This window comes from Salvelinus fontinalis, chromosome 28, assembly GCF_029448725.1.
Source record: "Salvelinus fontinalis isolate EN_2023a chromosome 28, ASM2944872v1, whole genome shotgun sequence".
In the NCBI taxonomy this organism is placed as follows: Eukaryota; Metazoa; Chordata; class Actinopteri; order Salmoniformes; family Salmonidae; genus Salvelinus; species Salvelinus fontinalis.
In genome coordinates, this window is record NC_074692.1 from 21,087,972 (window position 1) to 21,111,210 (window position 23,239).

Below are 23,239 nucleotides of genomic sequence, written 5' to 3' on the forward strand. Positions count from 1 at the left end.
GAGGGGTTAAATCTGGTCTGCTGGGAAAATGTACATTTGTTATGGTCATACCCTTACATTTCTGTGTGTGTGTGCGTGCACTACACTGTATGAGTGTGCTGTATGTGTATATTTGGAGCTATGTGACAGTTTGTCCGAAGACCAACCCCTCTCATTCCTTCCGTCTGTCCTGTTCTTTCCCACAGCTGGATGAGTCCAAGGACTTTGAGGAGAGGAAGATGATCCGACAGGCCATGAGAGATCTGCGTAAGAGGAAGAGAGGTGAGTGAGACCACAGCCAGACTAACCAACCTCCTGTCCATTCCCCCTCTGCAACTTCTAGCACCTTGCTCTTTCTCAATCTCTCGCTCTCTACTTACTTGACCACTCTATGCCTCAACCTCATTTCTTCATTCACTGCTTTTTTTCATTCTACCTTATCCATTTCTTTGTTATTTCTGCATATTTTTTGCCGTCTTGTCTTTTCTCCATCGTTGTCTTCCCCTTATCATTATTTTAACTGCTGGGTCTCTGCTGGTAGATGACCTTCATCAAATCTAGTCTGCATTATGTACCTGCCTCGTCTTTCGCTATTTCCATCCTCTTATTTTCTGCTCTTATTTTCACATTCTCGTATCCTGCTCTCAGAGGCCGAACTGGGATGTACTCAAGAGGAAATAAGTAGGAACGTCCTGTGTGTTTGTGTTGATTATATTAATACAGTATGCATCTGTTTTTGTCATTTGTCAATGTCCCACTTGGTTGTATCCCCTCATTGTCAACAATACTGTCCTACAAGTGCTGTTATTGTGCTTGAAGCTCATTATTGAGTTTTCTCAGTGATACACATTGATCATGAACTGACCAGCAGAAACCAAGGCCATGAGGAGCCTGTATGGTGGACAATGAGGGATATGCTTATACATCTGTTAAAACGCATGAGTCATGATGTTTGCCATGATGTCACTGCCACAGGGCAAACACACCTCATGTTGTTCCACATAACGGCTGGCTGGGTGCATAGTGCTGCTGACTGTTCTTTGATACTCCAGAAAGGACTTAGAACTCTGTGTCAGAGAATGTTCCTTGGGCTCAGTAGCTAACCAGCCAGTTCATCCCTGTATTGCCCTTAACCCTAGCCCGTAAATGAGAGAACTGAGGAATATAGTTCAGTGATAATGAGTTATTTGGTGGGTCTGGTGCTTAGGAAGGTAAATGGACAGTTAAGACTGCTAGAACCCCCGAGGCATCGGGTCAGTACTGGTGTTATGGTATCAGTGTGTTGGACAGCGTTTAGTAGCCTTTCTATGCCAGTGCCTCAGCGGTCTGACGTGATGTTCAGAGTCTTTGTTTGCACTTTGATATGTTTGTCCAGCATGTGCTCCACCACAGCACAGCCTGGGGTTGGTTGTGTTTGGCTTTCACCTCTGGGTGGCTGTCTGTGTTCATAGGCTTTTGATGGTACTTTTGAAAGAATGTTGAAATGTACCTCTAGCTTTGTAGCAGAGAGGCTGTCATCTTGAGTGCCTTCCGCTCCCTCTTTTTCCACTGACGTTCTCCCTCCCATCCTCTATCTCAGACCAGAGAGAAAAGGAGCGGGAGTTTCGTCTTGCGGAGCTTCGGCAGCAGAGAGCGGAGCATACTCAGAAGGGTCGTATGGGAGGAGGAGGAGCTGGGGAGGTGGTGATGAGGAAGGTGGAGATGTCAGCTGATGGCTCCACCCTCAGCCAAGTCACCAAGACAAACCGCTTTGCCAAGTCTGGTAAGCCAATCATACACCATGTATTAGGCTGACAACATGGCTGACATATTTTAGGCACTACAATATCTCGTATTTAACCGTGCATGGTCTTCCCAAGTCAGATGAAATACTTCAAATGTGTTTCTATGTTTGTGTGTCTAGGTGATGGCAGCAGGACAGCTCACAGCACCATCATGGAGGCCAGTTATGCGAAGAAAACAGACGGTGAGTCAGCACATCTGCCTCCTACTAATTTAAATCAGCATTTTCATCATCGTCATCATTTGACTACTATCACTGTTTTTATCCATATATGGTGTTGTGTGGTCTCACAACCACCTCCCTGTGTTTTCTAGTGGGGATAGTTCAGTCCAAGTCCTACAGCTGCTCCTCCTCTACCTCCAGCAGCAGCTCCACCAGGAAAGTGGGCAGGTGAGCACTGAACCCATAGCGATACAATATAATACTGTGTTCTATTGAATTCTGTGTCTTAACCCTCCTTCTCAGCAACCCCTATAGGATTAACTGACATTGTGTTGAACGGTAATTTACCCATTCTCTCTCTTCCCTTCTCTCTCTTCCTCCCTTCTTCCATCCATCAGTGTGTTTGACCGCGAGGACGACTCGGCGTCCCGTGCTGCGGAGCGCCGGCAGGCAGAGAAGCGCAAGGAGCTGATGAGAGCCCAGACTCTGCCCAAGATGTCTGCCGCACAGTCCCGCAAAGCCATGATCGAGAAACTGGACACGGAGAGCGGAGGGTAAGGATATAAATAACTAAGAATAGTAAAGAAGGAGAAAACGTCAATACTAGCATAAACCAATCCCCCTTCAGGCCAGGAAATAAAGCAGTTGCCAAGGTGAACACAGTCCAGCGCTCGGCTAGCTGCGTGGTGCCCAATGCCAACTCCATCAAACAGATGCTCCTGGACTGGTGCCGCGCCAAGACCCGCTCATACCAGGTGAGCCAACCCACAATGGCACCGTCCTGAGTGTCCAGTCTACTCTAAAATCTGAGGCATTCACACTTTAGTTCATCCTGGAATGAGGGTTAGGTATTTTATTTAACCCCTCTACTGCATGCAAAACATTCTGCCATGTGTTCTCTGTCAGCAATGCTGTGTTCTCTCACATACTCTGAAGTCTGTTGGGTGACCATTGGCTCATGCTTTGTGATTGAATAATTTCTCTCCCCCTCTCTTACCCCCTGCAGAATGTGGACATCCAGAACTTCTCGTCCAGTTGGAGTGATGGCATGGCGTTCTGTGCCCTCGTACATAACTTCTTCCCAGAGGCCTTTGACTACTCCTCTCTCAGCCCTGCCAACCGCAGACACAACTTTGAGGTGGCCTTCAGCACTGCAGAGTGAGTACACACATACACAAATACTTACACTTGTAAAGTGTACGTCATGCATACGCTCATAGATGTACTGAATGTCATGTCTTGGAGTATAACATTTAATCAGAACTTCAGACCTGGGGTAAATGGAAGCTTCACTCTTTGCGTTGCCCCGTGGCCATTTACAGCAGAATGGACCAGGATCTGAGTGCACCATCTTCTAAACTTCCTCCGTCCCCAAGACCATCAATCGTCTGACCACCCCAAGGCTCTGTTTTTGGGGAAGTAGATCCACTGTAGCTGTCTAACCAACTCTTTGCCCACCCATTTGAACTCAAAATCAGTCAAACATCTTGAGAACCCAAAGACAAGCTACTTCCCTCGCCTTTGCCCAAAACCAACACACTCCTCTTTCTCGGAACAGATTTGATCCCTCTTGGGTATGTTTGTTTGACCTCTGTAAGATCAACACTGAGCTGCCAGTCTATGGATTCCTCAGGCTCAGCAGTACAGGACCTCTGGGTTCTCACCACCCTTTCTTAGCCTTGCTACCACCTAACTACCCATCCACGTACAGTAGTAAGACTGTCTGCCTGAGGGAGGAAGAGAATGTGCGTCCACAGAATTCAGCCTTTTGGATGCATCAGATTCACCTGTTTTACTCAACTCACTGTGTGTCAAAGGGCCTACAGTGAGAGGGTTGTGATGGGCCTGGGCCCACTGCTCAGTTGTATCCTTCCTCTCTCTCTCAGGTCAATCAAGTCAGCTTCTGGATCTACTACTACTATGTCCTGTACCTCTAAACCTCCACTCTCCATCCACTCTCTCCTCTCAGAGATGCTCTCCTCAGTAAGCGCTGTGTGACGTGACCCTCCATCCACCAACCCTGAACTAAACCAGGAAACTCCTGAGACTGACCCCTTCCCAACAACCACCAGGTTACTACAGTACAGGAAGAGCACTCGACTGACTGCCTCCCAGACCCCTCTCCTTTAATCTCTCCATCTCCTCTTCCTCACTCTATCTCTGTCACCTTGTCTTTTGATGAGGTCATGTACTGTCAACCTTTGCCCTATCACCCACCAGTGTCTGCTGAGTTCACCTGTTACGACCATGATGACGTAACCACCAGATGTGTCAAACACGTGTTCCTCCCAGCTACCCCCACAACCCCCTCTTTGTCACTCTGCTGCACTGTCACTCCTTTCCCTGGGCACCAACCTCACCCCCTCCTCCCCCACAACCTGCCAGTGTGCCTCAACCTGACCCCTCTCACACACCCCTCCAACACACACTCACCACCAGTGTGTTTCTCTTCTAGGTTCACCCTGTGGTCCATGTCTTTGTGATTGTAGAATTCTTGTTGTTTTTTCCTTGTCTCTTGTTTTTGTACTGAACAAAACAAAGCCAATGTTCTATGGTTGATGTCCCTATACCCCCATGTCCAAGTCTTTTGTCTCAGTGCACAGAACAAACAAACAAAACGTCGCCTGACGCTTCATTTTCCATTTTGTGTCTGCGTGTGTACGCGCCCATATGTGTCACGTTTTTCATGAAGCACGTCAACTCATGGATATGTCTGTCAACACAGACAATGTAATGTTATGGTTTGTTTTTGTCTTTTCTCTCTCTCCCTCTCCACACCCTGGGTATTCCTCTTGTTTGGCTGCTCACTGCTTTTCTCTCTCTCATCCTCCTTCTTTCCTTCTGTCTGTTGATTTATATCTGTACCTTCTCGCTATATATTTTCTGCACCTTTTCTGTCTCTCTCTCTTCCTCCCTCTTCTCACCCCTTTCTCCCCCTGCTCCCTCTCCGGGGTGCGGGTGCAGGAAGCAGGCTGATTGTCCCGAGCTGTTGGACGTGGAGGACATGGTGCGGATGCGTGAGCCGGATTGGAAGTGTGTGTACACGTACCTGCAGGAGTTCTACAGGGGCCTGGTGACCAAGGGCCTGGTTAAAACCAAAAACTCCTCCTAGAGTCACACCCCTAGGACCCCAAATGCACTCATGGTGAGAGAGGGAACAGGCCCACGGAGGAACCTCACGCTGGTGCTGGGGGTTTATGGGGTGGGAGATTGGTGTGAGTGGGAGATTCTCAATTGGGGAAAAGTCCATCCTTTACTCGACTCCTCCGTCCTCCTCTCGGCCATCACCCGGAAACCGATAAGTAGTCGCCATATGTAGGAGAGTTTAAATTTGTTAATAGGTGAAGGGAGGAGTTTAATTAGCTCCTAAATTGCATCCTCCGGCGGAGGGTACCGAAGTGTTTCCTGCACAGAAGAGTTTTGAAATCTACCTCATCCCCTTGAATCAGCCGTTTGCTCAGAGGAGAAAAGCATGCATACATTTACAAGCATAAGTAGCATATCGTTTTTATCTATAAACATTTATTTTTACCATTTTATACATGTATTTTGCAATTCCTCTGCTGTAAACTTAATCTTCCTGATGACGAGCTAGTCGGAGTCATTTTATACAAGCACATTGGTTTCTTCTCCTTGACTCCTATTCTCGATTACCTTTTGACCTTTTTCAACAGGAGAGGATAGAGGACAGGATGCGAGGAATTGAGCAAACCCAATTGAGATTTTCCCAGTGTGTGACTGTGGGTATAGGAGTTAATGTTGTGGAGTGGGGCGGTGAATGGCAGGATCAACAACAGTTCCACCGGAAATTCCACTGGTTATTCATATTATGAGGAGAACAATGAGTTATCCATTAATATAAACATGATCATTAACCTACAGGAAGTCATATGAAGTGTTGGAGTGTGTCAAGGTATAGGTTAGAGTGCAGTTTTCTACACCCTGTGAGCCTGGTGCTGGGGTCCCGAGGCCCAAACATGGACTGTGAGTGTGTGACTGCACTCAGAGCCAGGCTCCAGCCAGGCAGAGGGCCAGCCATCAGCACTCCCCATCTGCAGATCCACACTTTAAAAGGAGCTGCCACAACACTGGAGTGGAAACAGAGATTGGAAACAAAGTGGAGAGGAAAAAGAAATGTCAGACCTGTGGTGTGTGAAACATGTGTATCATCTCCTCTCATTTAGTGACTTCAGAATTGTTTTTCTACTTAAAGCCTGGTCAGTTTATAACAGCCATCGCTGAATTTAGCTCTTCAGAATCTAAAACATTAAAGGGGAAACTTAGAGTTTTACAGTGTTGACATTTGTCTCTTTGAGGGGCTAGGTTACCATCTGCTGTTCTAGTAGTTGTGCTCACTCGGTCTCCCACCTTGCATCTGTTTCCCAGAGGTCTCTCTCCCCTGCTCTCCCAGCTGGGCAGCTCGCACTATTTTAAGTCAGTCAGCTGCAGTACTGTCAGTGATGAGTAGTTTTTAAAGTGTGCCACCCTGTGGTTATATGCATGCATTGCACATAGTTTATTTCGTTTAGCTAATGCCAAAATATGTTTGGAATGATCTCTGTACATCTCCTAAATGTATGCCTAGAATGCTTTTTTGAAACTAATGCTTTTTAGAGGGGCTCCCTCGTATCTGGTTAGTTTGGGTGGATAAAAAAGCTGTTATGAGAGCAGTGTTTGTGGAGAGAACATATTTTATCCTTACCATCACTCTGTTCATCTCTTTCTCCATCTCCCCACTGCTCCCTCTTTCCCTTTCTCTGTCTCACCATATGTCTCCGTCCCCTAGGGAATGTGCCAACTGTATGCCCCTGTTGGAGGTAGAGGACATGATGATCATGGGGAGGAAGCCTGACTCCAAGTGTGTGTTCACCTATGTGCAGTCACTGGTCAATCACCTGCGCAGGCACGAGATGAAACTCGCCAAACTCCAGGGCACCAACCTCTGATCTGCTCACTGTATCTTCCCCCATCGCACCCCTCCTCTCCTCCTGAGCACCACCCATGTCCCAAAAGACAGCAGCCCCGACTCTGAGTGAGGGGTGTTACTGATTTGCACATCTCTGATGGCCAACGTGGTGGGGGGTGTGTTTGTGTAGGTGTTGGCATCTGTCTTATGATTATCTTTGTTGATGGTGGTGGCATGTCAGACAGATAAATTCCCTTCCTCTGGACGCATTTGTTTAGGCTGTGCGAACCTTCCCATCTTCCAGAAAGAGAATTCCAAAGTTTAATAGAGAATCTTTAAGCTTTAATTGATATTTTTATTTTATACTGATATTTAGTTGTACAGCCTATCAGTCATAAGGCAGTTCTATACGTGGTTTGGAAGTCTGAAGATAAACCACCAGCAAAACCCTACATGAAATGTACATGAGAAAAATAGGAATTTTACTGTATTCCCTCACCCACATTAATGCCTAAATGTTTTTGTTTTCTGTGACAATTGAAAGATGTTACTCAAGCTGTTGGCGATGATGAAGAAAACAAATATGATATGAGGCATTAATATTCCTTCCGTCCCCACTCTCGTACTGTTAAAGGTGTTGCTAAACACATGTATTTGAATTGTTTTAAATAGTGCTTTGTATGGAGGGATGTTAATTATTATTTGGTGGGTGCTTATATTTATTCTATTACACACACGTACAAGTATTTATTAATACGCATGTGTGAATTCGATTATCTTTTGCATATCACAACTCTCCCTGAGACATCCTCGAGAAAGTGGGATCACAACCAGGGTCTGGACACTAGACCAATTAGGATTAAATGCCTTGCTCAAAGGCACAGACAGATTCTTCACCTTGTTGGCTCGAGGATTTGAACTAGCGACCTTTCGGTTACAAGCGCAACACTCTAACCCAGGGATGGGAAACTCTAGTTCTCAGGGGCCGGAGTGGTGTCACTTTTTCTCCACCCCTATCAAACACAGCTCATTAAACTAACTGCATTCTAAAATGAAGATCATGATTAGTTGATTATTGGAGTCAGGTGTGTTTGCTGAAGCAAAAGTGTGAAACCAATCAGGCTCCCAAGGAATGGAGTTGCCCATCCTTACTCGAACCACTAGGCTAGCTGCCGCCCGATGTTATTCAGTAGCTGGCATTATGAAATTGGTGGATCCCGTCTATGCAGCCCTAACGTAGCAGGTGTAAAGAAACGCCTGAGCAGGTTCTGCAGAAACCAGAAGCATCTGGTTCAGGCTATGCCTCTGCTTTTCCCCTGAAAACCGTATGCTTCCGGGTTCTGCCGACCAACTGAAGGTGATGCAGCCCTATGCTGCGCAAAACCGATATCAATCTACAGACCCACTGAGGTTGAAGCCAGACTAGGTTGTAATAGCCATGTTGTGATACTAGTTGTGAAACTATAATTGTGTATTTACACCACTCAGAAAATTTACATAATTTTGGTCTGTGGAGAAACACCAGTGTTGAAAAGTAGTTTCCAAGTGCCTCTCAGACAGGTAAAATCACACATTGGTGTTTGTAGATGATCACATCTCTTTCCTCCTTGTCCTTGCCTCAGTTCGCTACATTGCATCTAAAAAAAAACTTGGCATGGGGTTGTCGCATTCACACTGCCAGCAACACACAGCTCTTTTTGTGGGCTCTTTAATTATGCTTGGGTAACATTTCTGTTGGTGGTCGTACCATATGCTTTACAGTTTTGTTTCATGAGTCCATCTATAGGTTATGGTAATGTCAGTATTTGTTGGCTCTCGATTGGCGCAAGGCACTGCTTCTCAGCTCTAGAGGTGTCACTACAGACCCTGATTTGATTCCAGGCTGTATCACAACCAGCCGTGATTGGGAATCCCATAGGGCAGCGCACAATTGGCCCAGCGTCATCCGGGTTTAGCCGTCATTAAAAATAAGAATTTGTTCTTAACTGTCTTGCCTGGTTAAATAAACATTTGTTGGAGGCCAACCAATCAAATGTATTTATAAAGCCCTTACATCAACTGATGTCAAAGTGCTGTACAGAAACCCAGCCTAAAACCCAAAGTAATGCGGGTGTAGAAGCACGGTGGCTAGGGAAAAACTTCCTAGAAAGGCCGGAACCTTGAGGAACCAGCCAACTTCCCTTCTCTAAATTCTTGGGCCCAATGAAAGCTGGCTTTCGGTTCAGTTGATTATGACAGACAGGTGAACAGGAGATTATTAATGATAAAGGCTGAAGGTACATTTTCTGAATTCTAGCTAAAAATGTTTTATGGTTTCTTTATCAATAATTTTAAGACTGCGGTTGGTTTTAGAACTGGTTTTGATTTAATTCACTTTCTCTAATTTGAGACTAGAGAAATGTACTAAATCTAATTTTGTTACATTTTGTAAACCGGTGTCGACTAACAATGAAATGCTTACTTATGGGTCCTTTTCCAACAATGCAGAGTTAAGATAAAATATGGTTACGACAGTTTAATATTCCGCAACCAGAAAGTTTTCACAAACTAGTTAATCCTGTACATACATGCTTGGACACAGTCAATTAATGTTTCTGTACACCACAATGAATGTGAATTAACAATTAAACCAATTTAAGATAGTGTGTCTTCTACTCTAACACTTATTTTTTTCCCTGTGTGTGTGTGTGTGCGCAATGGGAGTTTGATTTTAAGATGGACATTCTACAAATGGCACATACAAAAATATTGAAAGTTAAACTTTTTATTGTTTTACAATTGTCATCCCATCACTTGAATCCCCTTGTGTGCCTAAGCCCTATGCACCAGGACACGTTGCATCGGCCCCAAGCCAATCAGGAGATTTTACAGCCAGGGACGTCATTCAGTTCCACAGCGGACAGGAAGTCATTAGACACACGAGAGAGATTATCAGAGGAGAGACTCATTAAGACACTTGACACCTAGTGGTAAATCATACACATCACCTGAAATAAATGGACGAACGGAAGATAAAAATTGTGTAACCTTTTCTGATGTTACAGAGAGACAGTTACCCCAAGTGCTGAACCAGGATCTGATTGTGCCGTGTTCTGATCCCCAAAAATTGTTTAAGCTACAGAAATAAACTGGTCATGGACCAGCACTGGAGGAGAGTAACCCTGTCTGTCCAGGTCCACACAGACTGCAGACTCTTTACTGCTGTGAGGATTACAGGTCAGAGTGCTTGGCCTCTGCGTCAGAATCTGAGGAAGCGTTGTCTGCGGGGGCTGAAGAAGAGGAGGGAGTTGCTTTGAAGGGGCTGTCCTTGGCGGGGGAGAAGCGGAACTCCTCTGGGACCTGGTCCTCAGGCTGAGCCTTCTTGTAGAAGCCCAACTTCTCCAGCAGCTCGTTGATCTCAGAGCGGGTCATGTCAGACAGGGCAATCCGCTGAACAGGGCATATACATTTAGGTGAGATGCCTATCCTCACAAGAGCTCTCTATTCTTCCACAAGCTGTAGCATGCACAGATGAGTTTGTCATACCATTTCTGTGCAGTAGTAGGCCCACCCTTTACATCTCTAGATAAGTAAGCCTGCAACGTTTATGACCAATCCTTATTTAACCATTATAGTGCACTAGTGAGAACCTACAGTAAATCATTAACACCAGAGATGTGTTAAAGGTACAGTAAAAGTCTGTTTCAGCAGCTCACTTACGTCCAGCTCTTCGTAGTAGTGGTTGAGGAGGACAAGCTCGGGGTCAGCCCCAGGGATGTGCTTCATTACCAGGTTATGGCTGGGATGGCATGAGTCAAGGGTTACAAACAGGCAAACAAGGAAATGCAACGCAAACAGAGTGCCCGCACACAGTTGACAAGTGTCTGACACCTCAGGCCAGGACGACTTCCTCCACGTGTAACAGTATAGCTTCCTTCCCTCTCCTCGCCCCTATCTGGGCTCGAACCAGGGACCCTCTGCACACATCAACAACTGACACCCACGAAGCATCGTTACCCATCGTGCCACAAAAGCCGCAGACCTTGCAGAGCAAGGGGAACAACTACTTCAGGTCTCAGAGCGAGTGACGTCACCGATTGAAACGCTATTAGCGCGCACCACCGCTAACTAACTAGCCATTTCATATCGGTTACACACGCACCAGTGCCCCTGCTTGCTGTCTGCCATGACACCAGCTAGTGGGGAAGTATGGTCATGAACAGCTTGGACTTTGTGCTCCAGCCTCCATACATGACAGGGAAATGCATGAAGCACTTCAGTTATGAGATCACTTCAGGACAGTCTTACATGCTGGAGCTGTGACTGCTTCAGGACAGAAAGCTATCTGCAGGGTAAAGGTATGGCTTTCTTTATGGCTATCAGCATATATATATATATATATATTTATTAGGCTTCTGTCTGCAGAAATAGCTTTCAATTACTTGGTCAGATGACGAGTACAAATGTGTAGTAAGTTTAGCTGCTGTGTAACTGTTCTTGTTACTCCATTTGGTAGCACAACATCCAAGGGGCAGTTGCTACATTCATTTTTGGACTTATAAATCAATTATATATCCACCATTGATTCTTCAAGAGTATAACTGAAATAAATTAGCTTAGTTCAACTGTCGTACCCCATCAGAACCCAAAATCAAAGCTTGTTTTACTCCAATGTTTGTAAACAAACACTGTTTAGCCTCAAAACATGGTTAAAACTATAATTTTGATATCATGGATGGTCAATGGAGGGTACATTTGATTGGTTACAGTTCTCTAGCCCCATCCCTCAGCTTTTTACCAAAACAGTGGTGAGGTTACCTCTTATTCTTTCAACTGCGGATTGGCCCCTTACATAGTTTATAAAACAGTAAGGCTGTTAATTATTTATTCTGAGATGGTTGAATCAGTTAAACGTTGTCAACCAGTGCATGACTTCCACATCACGGCAGAGGACCTACCTACCACACCTCTGCACGTCTGCTATCACCAAAATGAAAGGATACTAAAGAGGAATGTCCTGGGTCACAAAGGCTTTGACCTGAAGGGTTGAAGAGTTGATGGTTAGTGTAACTCTGCTTTGTTGGGCAGGCAGTGATATTTCTGAGCATTTCATCAATTGCAAAATAACAATAATACTGTACATATACAGAGAAGACTGTTGATAACAATAGGCCGACTTAAGTGCTTACCTCTCTCAGCCTGTTCAGCTGTCATCCACCGCAAGACTGAGAAAAAGATTAAGCAGGATAGTGGTTATAAATTCCACTAGGACAGGAGCAGGGCAGTGGGTGACTGACTGGGTATGATTCAGACCACGGTGGTCCTCCTGACCCATTAGTACTGTAGGAGTCAGGACTATCAGCAGATAAAGGGACTTATCGCACCATCTGGACACAAGTGAAACACTCACTGTCGGAAAAACATGTTGCCTCTTGTTGATTAGAGGTCGACCGATTAATCGGAATGGCCGATTTATCAGGCCGATTTCAAGTTTTCATAACAATCAGAAATCAGTATTCTTGGGCGCTGATTTTTTTTTTTTTTACACCTTTATTTAATCTTTATTTAACTAGGCAAGTCAGTTAAGAACACATTCTTATTTTCAATGACGGCCTAGGAACGAGGCAGAACGACAGATTTTTTTACCTTGTCAGCTCGGGGATCCAATCTTGCATTGATTACAATGCACTCCACGAGGAGCCTGCCTGTTAGCGAATGCAGTAAGCTAAGGTAAGTTGCTAGCTAGCATTAAACTTAGCTTATAAAAAAACAATCAATCAATGACTGTCATTGCTCCAATGTGTACTTAACCATAAACATCAATGCCTTTCTTAAAATCAATACACAAGTATATATTTTTAAACCTGCATATTTAGCTAGAAGAAATCCAGGTTAGCAGGCAATATTAACCAGGTGAAATTGTGTCATTTCTCTTGCGTTCATTGCACGCAGAGTCAGGGTATATGCAACAGAGTGGCTCTTTGCGAACTAATTATGACATAACATTGAAGGTTGTGCAATGTAACAGGAATATTTAGACTCATGGATGCCACCCGTTAGATAAAATACGGAACGGAATAAACGTTTTGTTTTCGAGGTGATAGTTTCCAGATTAGTCAAAGGTATATGGGTTAGAGAGAAATAGTCGACGCGTTATAATTCCTGTAATAACTTGCGGCTGAATTTGAAAGGGGTTCCTTCGTTATTTTACCGTTCATGTCTTCCATAGAGAATGTCTTGATCTACTTCAAATAAGGTCTGTGTTTTGTGCAGGCTTAAACCGCCTCGACGTTTTGATACCCGTGTATATCTCACTAGGATAAGGTAACGTTTGTCAACATATTTTCATAAATCCACTCTACAATTTTTTGTCTTTGCTTATATTTAGACAATATTGATCAGAGTTACCTTGTCCTATGGATATCTACACAGTTATAAAATTGGTACGGTGATGTAAGCCTACACGAAACACAGACCTTATTTTACGTGAATCTAAAAATATCCTATGGAATAAATGAAGGAACCGCTTTTCAGATTTTGCTAGGTGTCATGGGAATTATGACTCGCACTTTGGTTGTCAATTCTTACCATGCCCATTATTAAAATAGGATTTCCTGCATATAGAAATTCATTTTTGTTTTTAACATTCATCACAGGTAACTTAAACTATTTTTATTCAAACAGTTGAGAGTATTTGTCTCCTAAGCAGACTCTTCAGTATCATTGTCACTTTAGAGCTGTGTGCGTGTGTGTATTTATGTATTATATTAAGTTAAAATAAAAGTGTTCATTGTTCATTCAGTACTGTTGCAATTGTCATTATTACAAAAATGTGTGTGTGTGTATGATATATATATATATATAAAAATTAATTTAAATAGTTAATCGGTATTGGCTTTTTTTGCTCTCCAATAATCGGTATCGGCATTGAAAAATCATAATCGGTCGACCTCTAGTTGAGATACCATAGGCCTATACTATATTGTAGGCCCTATGTAAGAAAGAGTTCCCCAACTGGCGGCCGCAGGTGGTTGAGCAAAAAAAATAAGCATTTTTATTTTCATTGTTGGACATGAACGACTAAATATGCTCCAAGTGATTTTAATTTGGGAAATCTGTTCCCAAGTATTCCCACGCATTATAGAGAGACATGATCGTATACAATGTAAGAAAGGTTTCTAATTATTGTTAGTGAAATATATCTGTTTGGGCTTCTTGAGGTCAATTTGCAGTCTACATATTATTTGTAATGATGTTACGACCATCTGCTCAAGAAAAAAAGCCTCGGCTGAATCTAGTTGATGATCCCTGCCCTATGTAATGATATTTTGTTTAGCCCATGGGAGAGGGATGTGGTTTGCACATCCATGGGTACATAGATATGTGGCCAAGCTTACAGCTCTGCTCTGAGATTCATTACTACCTGCTGATAGGTAGATATCCCACAGGTAAATGCCAACTTGACAACACATTTTTCGCTCAAAGATCCTGGCAGGTGTGATGCACCCTGAATGATATGTTCTCACAATGAGAAGAAAGTCTGAAAAAGGCATTGTTAGTCCACTGTAATTTGAGGTGTCATCTTGCAGCCACATTGAAGTAATTCACTGGCGTTCTATTGTAACACAGAATGATTACAGAGAATAGCCTGTAATATACTCCTATAAATGCCCATGAGTCTCAACCCATTAGAATAGTATAATGTGCAGTAGAATCACTATTGCACTTAATTTTATTTACCAAAATGTTTGATCAAAAGCCAATAACATGGATAGACACCCATAGGAGCAGATGCGAGGAGGGTTTAAACTTTCATTCATTCATTTTCCTCCTCCCAAAAACCTACGCATGCGCACATATGACAACAGTTAGGCTACCCAATATTTCCCTTAATACGAATCAAAATGTATTGATCTATACGTGTATCCAATAATACCAAAACATGATCAATAATTATATCGACAAATATGTTTATAAAAGCCTGCTTCTTATTCATTCTTGTTATCTTAGGCTACTTGAAGTGGCTTTGTTTACGAATCTAATTGCAATTACGTTAATAATCTTACTCAAGCCTACCTCCACCTTCGCTTTTGCGAGACCATCCAGTTTCTTCAGATCTACATCATAGGCGGACACACAGTTAAGGAAGCTGACGAACATGAAGAACCACATAATTTCCTTTGATTGCAGAACGTTGAGGAGTTTCATGTTTTAGAGCAGACGGTCTTGGTCGTTCGTGTCGCTCACCTATTCTGCAAACCTATCGTTACTTACAGTAGGCTATACTTGAATAGCAAGACGTAGCAGGCTAGCTGCGGTGATGTTCAACTATGTCATCTCCGGCCTCTATGCCACGTCAAACGCTTTCTGCTGTCTTTGGAGAGGGCGGGGAATGAACGAACTGCTTCTTAAAGGCGCAATCTGTAATAGTTTCTGCTGTTAAATTGTTAAATTAATGATTGCCATAGGGCTGGCGAGGCTAAAATAATACCTATAATTTTCAAGAATATCAGCTTAGCAATTGTCGAGCAGTTTCCCCATTCCTCATTTTACAAACAAAAGTGTCAGGGTCAGACTGTTGAAATTACTAATTGTACCTTAAAACATAAACTCATTGGTAGATTAACAAGGGAGAGCTGGAAAACAACCACCTCAGGTTGAACTGCACTGTGGCTACACTGCATGTGCCCTCGGATGAATTAGAAGAATGTGTTTCGCTAAATATGATCTTGACATTTTCATTTTAGGTCATTGATTTGATTGATAAAGTTATTGATATTTGTTTCTATTATCAGACTACATTCTGATGGTGTATTAATAGCTACATCAGTAAACATGATCCATCTATAATACTAGTATTAGGGTATTATACAAGTATTTCTAATACAATATCACAACATTATTATGGTAATTAACTCCAAATCAAATCAAATCAAATTTTATTAGTCACATACACATGGTTAGCAGATGTTAATGCGAGTGTAGCGAAATGCTTGTGCTTCTAGTTCCGACAATGCAGTAATAACAACAAGTAATCTAACCTAACAATTCCGCAACTACTACCTTATACACGCAAGTGTAAAGGGATAAAGAATATGTACATAGAGATATATGAATGAGTGATGGTACAGAACGGCATAGGCAATGGTGCAGTACATGGTATAGAGTACGGTATATACCTATGAGATGAGTACTGTAGGGTATGTAAACATAAAGTGGCATAGTTTAAAGTGGCTAGTGGTCCATGTATTACATAAGATGGCAAGATGCAGTAGATGATATAGAGTACAGTATATACATATACATAAGAGATGTGTAATGTAGGGTATGTAAACATTATATTAGGTGGCATTGTTTAAAGTGGCTGGTGGTACATTTTTACATAATTTCCATCAATTCCCATTTTTAAAGTGGCTGGAGTTGAGTCAGTATGTTGGCAGTGGCCGCTAAATGTTAGTGGTGGCTGTTTAACAGTCTGATGGCCTTGAGATAGAAGCTGTTTTTCAGTCTCTCGGTCCCTGCTTGGATGCACCTGTACTGACCTCGCCTTCTGGATGATAGCGGGGTGAACAGGCAGTGGCTTGGGTGGTTGTTGTCCTTGATGATCTTTATGGCCTTCCTGTGACATCGGGTGGTGTAGGTGTCCTGGAGGGCAGGTAGTTTGCCCCGGGTGATGCGTTCTGCCGACCTCACTACCCTCTGGAGAGCCTTACGGTTGTGTGCGGAGCAGTTGCCGTACCAGGCGGTGATACAGCCCGACAGGATGCTCTCGAATGTGCATCTGTAGAAGTTTGTGAGTGCTTTTGGTGACAAGCCGAATTTCTTCAGCCTCCTGAGGTTGAAGAGGCGCTGCTGCGCCTTCTTCACAACGCTGTCTGTGTGGGTGGACCAATTCAGTTTGTCCGTGATGTGTACACCGAGGAATTTAAAACTTTCCACCTTCTCCACTACTGACCCGTCGATGTGGATAGGGGGGTGCTCCCTCTGCTGTTTCCTGAAGTCCACAATCATCTCCTTTGTTTTGTTGACGTTGAGTGTGAGGTTATTTTCCTGACACCACACTCCGAGGGCCCTCACCTCCTCCCTGTAGGCCGTCTCGTCGTTGTTGGTAATCAAGCCTACCACTGTAGTGTCGTCCGCAAACTTGATGATTGAGTTGGAGGCGTGCATGGCCACGCAGTCGTGGGTGAACAGGGAGTACAGGCGAGGGCTCAGAACGCACCCTTGTGGGGCCCCAGTGTTGAGGATCAGCGGGGTGGAGATGTTGTTACCTACCCTCACCACCTGGGGGCGGCCCGTCAGGAAGTCCAGGACCCAGTTGCACAGGGCGGGGTCGAGACCCAGGGTCTCGAGCTTGATGACGAGTTTGGAGGGTACTATGGTGTTAAATGCTGAGCTGTAGTCGATGAACAGCATTCTCACATAGGTATTCCTCTTGTCCAGATGGGTTAGGGCAGTGTGCAGTGTGGTTGCGATTGCGTCGTCTGTGGACCGATTGGGTCGGTAAGCAAATTGGAGTGGGTCTAGGGTGTCCGGTAGGGTGGAGGTGATATGGTCCTTGACTAGTCTCTCAAAGCACTTCATGATGACGGAAGTGAGTGCTACGGGGCGGTAGTCGTTTAGCTCAGTTACCTTAGCTTTCTTGGGAACAGGAACAATGGTGGCCCTCTTGAAGCATGTGGGAACAGCAGACTGGGATAAGGATTGATTGAATATGTCCGTAAACACACCAGCCAGCTGGTCTGCGCATGCTCTGAGGACGCAGTGATTGTAGACGATAAAGTAGACTCTAGCATTCCTCAGAAGAAACAGCTGTGTAGACTAACTGCTTTTTGGTCTACTTTGTGACAGAACCTTTTTGACAGTTTAACTAATTTAGTGTCAGGACCATACAATTAGGAATTAGAATACTTAACAAACTGAATAGGATCTCTATGGTCAGGACACTGTCAAACAATCCTAATTCTAAATAATAAATGGTCTGACACAGGGAAATATGTGCCCTTTAAATCTGCAGGTACTTGGCTAAATCCTTTATTTGGTCAGTCCTGAGGGAGGCAGTCAGACCCGTAAAGAATGTCCAATGGCAAGGGGAGGGGGAGAGTTTCATGCGGTGACTTATTTCAGTACCCATGGCAACTAAGAGTATGTGAGCGAAGCGGAGTTGGAGCAGAGAAAGGAGCGGAACGTGCCCAATTTGATTGGAGCGTTGATCGAGATTCCCAAAGGCTGAAGTGTCGGCCTTCTCGTGCGCTCCAATTTCGCTCCAGTAGCGCTCACTTCACGAGCTCAGGGCATGCCCTTCCCAGCATGCATTTGTAGTCTACTTGTGTGCCGCTTATAGCCCCTTGCTGTAGCTATTGTCATGGAGTTTGCTAAATATTTTCATAAAGAAATTGCTAAAACACACAGGTGCTAAATCAATGTGACTAACAAAGATGAGGACCAAGAGCAAGAGAGGGAGTGCCGTGATGTAGTGTCCAGAACTAAAGAATCATTGTGGAATCTGAAAAGGCACATATCCCAAAGGCATGATGGTGTACTTACTCCGTGAACATGCTAAAAGAAATGAACTAGGCGGGTAGATAACTAAGTGTGTCATTGTAGCAAAGTATTTATACACTAAAAATCTAATCTCTTAAACGTTTCGTTCATTTTCGTTCTATTATCTATACATTAGGCCATAATTGATTTGGCCCAATAGGCCTGGCATATTCCCACGTCCAAGGAGCTTTCCGTTTTGATTGGGTTACTTTGCCTAAAAACTTTTAGGTCTATACATATTTTGTTTTTAAAATGCATCTCTGCCCAGCCCGGCAAGAGTGGCCAAAAGGGTGTCCCAGTGGCTCTTGTTTCTAAGTGAATTCAAAAGCACTAATAAATCATTATTCGTTTAATTTGTATTTAATTATAAGTAAGTCACAGCCTATTATGCGCAATTTATAGACTATAATGATTTAATACAACGAAATGTTGTTTAAATGCTGTAAGCTTATGTCCCCACCAGCCTATTGTGTAGCATTCACAAATGCTTCACAATTTATTTATTTGTAGGCTATTGCCTTGAAATAATATAGCCTAAATAATTGTCTCCTGACCTATTTAGTGTTTATATGCTGTTTAATATGACATATAGGGTACTAGGGGGTAACTGCCCCCCCCCCCCCCCCCCCTGTAATTCTCATTAAGACCACAAGATGTCACCAAATTATTTGCCCAACACTTTCCCTGGCTGCTCTTGCTCAACAACAAAATTCCTCTGTGTGATCACATCTTTTGGAGATATTTTTAAATGATCTTGTTGTAAATGAATACGTTTTTTTTACATTTTGAAAAAGTTGTAGATATATTCCAATGAAGTTAGATCTATATATTTGTTTTAAATATACAAGTAGGAAAGCCTTAAGATAAATAATCCACTTGTTTAGAGCAAATAATGTAGAAACGTTTTGAGTAATGTATAGTTAGCTAACACATATTTGTACATCGCGCTCTAACGTACAATTGACCTTATTTTAGCACCCAAAAAACGTAATACTTCCAGGTCAACTGTAATATGAATACCATTGTAAAGCACAATTTCTCCCCTTTACAGCAAAATCATGATGAGACCTTCATGCTGCCCATCTCTGCATGATTAAAGAAGGCAATGAGCTCTGTCGGGTGGGGAAGCGAAACCTACTGCGTGATAGGGAAAGGGGGAGATAAACTGTGTGGGGAAATGGCTTTTTTCACCATATCTGTCCAATTTATCACCTCTAAAATGTAAATAAAACACTATGAAGAGTTTATATAATGTGTCATTACATACCTATTTGAAGGTTTGTGTCAAATTTGAATCGCGTTTTTAGGGTGGCGGTAAAGTTATTTTCATAAGTAAACAGAGGCTGTTGCGGCTTTGAGAGTCATGATGGCTTGCAGTGATGACGCAAAAAATTAATGCATTCAGTTGTACAATTGACTAGCTATCCCCCCTGTCCCTGTCCCTTTCTTGTTTTAATCTGCCAGAGAAGCACTACACCTGGTGGAGATGCTGTACGACATAGAATGAGTTGCATTATGCTTGCTGTACATTACGTCATGACACGTCACAATTTAACGTACAGCATCAGAGGGGTCAGTTCTTTTTACTTTTCTCTAATACTATTGGGCCATTACTATGTTAATCAACGCTTGAGTAGAAACGTAGTTCACACCCCAGATTTTGATGCCAACACAGCTGGGGTAACTAGCCCCTTGGGGTTGCGTCAATTCAATCTGGTATAAGGACAAGTATGACGATGAGTCACCGATTGTATACTATATACTTTTTATTAACTAAGCAATAAATGGCAAATGCAACTTTCGTATATACGGGTTCAATATAACATCACGCAGGATGAGACACAGAACTGGCCAACACCCCCCCCCCCCCCCCCCCCCCCTATATACTCTAACAGTTGTTAGTTCCTGTTTCAGAGCAGGTCTGTTAGAGTAGAGGTCCAGTGTGGTTTTAGATTTACTGGCCTATCGCTGGTGTTGGCGCTTAAGCTAGTCCAGCCCCTTAGCGCTTTGGAGGGTTTGCTGATATCTTGATAGAGTGTTGCTGTCTGTCCCCTCATTCCTGTTGTTGCACTCACAGTTCCTGTTATTGTGTCTTTTCGGTACTTTCCCATCCCTGCTACCCCTCGTGATGTGCACCACTCCTCTCCCAAGATTAGTCAAGTCATGCGATATGTCTAGCCACACTTTGTTGACATTTAGACAATGACTAGCCTGGTTAGTGCTAGTTTATGCTAACTTGCTAGCTAGCAACTTCACTAGCAGTAAATGCTAGCCATCTAGCTAGTTAGCATAAGCTGATAGGAGTGCTAGCTAGCAACATTACTACCAGATCTTCTGAGGTAAAATACATTAAAAAAGATAACGTAACTTAATTGCAGTTGTAAATGTTTCCACTAGTGCCTGATAGCTTTACAGTTAATGCTACTTTTTAGCCTTTTAGCTATATCACACAGCATTTTATGTCATATAGCTAGATAGCTGGCTACGTTTTTAAGAGACAGCTTTTCAGTTGGCATCTCTCCAGTTTTTAGTCACAGGTGGGGGCTGGATTAGGAGTGAGTTGTGCAGAAGGGGGGCTCATGAGTTGTGCTCCAATTTTACTGAGTTATGAGTTATTGTTATTAAATGTTATATTCCAACGTTATTTCATGTTATTAGTTATATTCCATTCCAATATCCCAATGAATCTTTATTTTATTAATTCAAAACAACTATTGGAAACCTTTTGCTCCTGAAAGTCATTTTATAGACTGCTGGGATTTAAAATCTTACATTATTCAAATAATATTTAATACAATTGTAAATAATGGATTGTATGGGAAAAGAACAACAAAGAGAGAACAAGGGAAATTAATGTGCAGGTGAGATAAAAAGAGGGACTTTACATCAAATCTCCTCATAGTGCGGATATTAATAGTAACATGTGCGACACCATTTCCCTCCATATTTTATTTAAATAATTAAAATAAGACAACTAGGCTTAGCTTAGTATTACTTACTAAAGCATTTCTAAATAAAACAGATTAAATTGATTTTAACACACTTGTGTGAAACCCTACTGTCACGTTCCTGACCTATTTATGTTAGTTTGTTATGTGTGTTAGTTGGTCAGGACGTGAGGTTGGGTGGGCATTCTATGTTTTCTGTTTCTGTGTTGGTTTTGGGTTGCCTGGTATGGCTCTTAATTAGAGGCAGGTGTTTGGCGTTCCTCTAATTAAGAGTCATATTTAGGTAGGCGTTGTCACAGTGTTCGTTGTGGGTGATTGTCTTCCGTGTCTGTGTAATTGTTTGCACCATACGGGACTGTTACGGTTTGTTCGGTTTGTGTAGTCTAATTGTCCTATTCGTGCGTTCTTATTGTTTTATGTAAGTTCGTCGTATAGGTTTGTCTTCACCGTTTTGTTGTTTTGTTAGTTTATACAAGTTCGTGTCTTTGTTAAATAAATATGTGTTCAAACTTCGCTGCGCCTTGGTTCCCTCAATACTCCTCCTTTTCGGTCGAAGAGGAGGAGGACCGCCGTTACACCTACAGTGTGCCATAATCTTCTACGGGGTAACTGGCACCCCCGTGTGTGTTACCTCGGTACTTAAAAAAAAAAAATCCCTTTTCTAAAAACAGCATTTCATGAAATAACTAAAGTGTAAACTGTAGCCATTTATTTCCCTTTATAGTTTATTTGCCTAAGCATGACATTCATCCACATACCATTTTTTCCCCAAGCTTTGCTTTTTTGTGTCAGCAATTAGACATTGTTCTTAGGGGGTGGCTAGTTACCCCGTAGTACCCTAGCCTATTTGAAATTATGTTTGCTTCTTACATTCACTTTTTTAATGTTAATTAAAGTAATTTTCATTCAAATCCATATGGTTTGGTTTGAATACTTAAAAAACAATTGGTAGGTCCAGGTAGTCACAAAAATAGATGTGTGTCGGTTAAATTTTGATTTTAATGAGTGGAGCGAATTTGGAGCAGCAGTTTTTTTCCTGTGAGCGCAGAGCGGTTTTAGTGGAGCAGCAGGAAAAGACATGGAGCTCTGCACCTAACCACTAAACTCTGCTCACATGCTCTGATGGCAACATAGGCTTTTGGTTCCAACATTTTAGCATTGTTGCTGAGGTTTTTCCTTTTGCAATGGCAGTCATGCCAGTGTTGGGTTCTTAGTGTTGGGCTTTATGTTGTCATAAGATGGTGTTATTGTCGCATGCTGTGGTTGAGAGCGAGGTTTCCATCGGTTTAATGCCATTCCATCTGCTCGGTTCTAGCCATTATTATGCGCCGGCCTCTCCTCATCAGCCTCCACTGAGGTCAACACATTATATTTTCATCACAAGAGCCTTGTTAACTGCAGACACTATTTCAAACAAACAAGTACTATGTGGAACTGAGCCAGACCCATTCCCATCCACAACAATCAGTGGGGGAATTTCACTAACATTTGACGTTTTACAGAGGTTTTACATTGTCATTCAGGAGGTCCAAAATGGGGGACAGGAACATCCCAGGGTTGGACCACCCAACATCCCAGGGTTGGACCATTTTGGACCTACTGTATGACCTCCTGAATGACAATATAAAACCTCTGTAAAACGTCAAATGAGCCAGCTACCCAAGGAGGATATTTTGATGAGGATGAGATTAAACGCATGATATGATATGAGAAGAGAGGATATGGATAGGGCTATCCATTGTAGGTTTATATACTGAACAAAAATATGAATGCAACATCTAAAATTTTGGTCCAATGTTTCGGGGGGGGGGGGTTAAAAGATCCCAGAAATTTGCCATTTGCACAAAAATCGTATATCTCTCAAATTTGTTTACATCCCTGTAAGTGAGCATTTCCCCTTTGCCAAGTGTTGCATATCCAGAAGCTGATTAAACAGCA

The 23,239-nt window shown here is 42.9% G+C and overlaps 2 protein-coding genes across 9 annotated transcripts in view; one reads left to right on the forward strand and one right to left on the reverse strand.

Annotated features, from left to right (window-relative positions):
- The window catches only part of LOC129826363 (smoothelin-like), a 52,340-nt gene extending 42,868 nt beyond the window's left edge, over window positions 1–9,472 (forward strand). For 3 of the 8 annotated variants that reach the window (XM_055886998.1, XM_055887003.1, XM_055887004.1), the window contains 9 exons: window positions 186–261; window positions 628–660; window positions 1,559–1,741; window positions 1,883–1,945; window positions 2,077–2,152; window positions 2,323–2,478; window positions 2,553–2,679; window positions 2,931–3,082; window positions 6,711–9,472. In XM_055886998.1, the coding sequence (XP_055742973.1) occupies window positions 186–261; window positions 628–660; window positions 1,559–1,741; window positions 1,883–1,945; window positions 2,077–2,152; window positions 2,323–2,478; window positions 2,553–2,679; window positions 2,931–3,082; window positions 6,711–6,870 (1,026 nt within the window). In that variant the 3' untranslated portion in view covers window positions 6,871–9,472. Of the gene's footprint in view, window positions 1–185; window positions 262–627; window positions 661–1,558; window positions 1,742–1,882; window positions 1,946–2,076; window positions 2,153–2,322; window positions 2,479–2,552; window positions 2,680–2,930; window positions 3,083–4,888; window positions 6,634–6,710 lie in introns of those variants that run through there. The other 5 variants (XM_055887000.1, XM_055887001.1, XM_055886999.1 and 2 more) reach the window with 5 other exon arrangements.
- A 106-nt stretch (window positions 9,473–9,578) lies between these two features.
- On the reverse strand, window positions 9,579–15,172 carry selenom (selenoprotein M). The gene is made up of 5 exons (XM_055887009.1): window positions 14,886–15,172; window positions 11,999–12,034; window positions 11,813–11,847; window positions 10,530–10,608; window positions 9,579–10,259 (listed from the first exon to the last, which is right to left on the reverse strand). Exons 1-5 carry the CDS (start codon window positions 15,015–15,017, stop codon window positions 10,041–10,043), a joined length of 501 nt encoding a protein of 166 aa, XP_055742984.1. The 5' UTR covers window positions 15,018–15,172; the 3' UTR covers window positions 9,579–10,040.
- Between the last annotated feature and the right edge of the window lie 8,067 nt (window positions 15,173–23,239).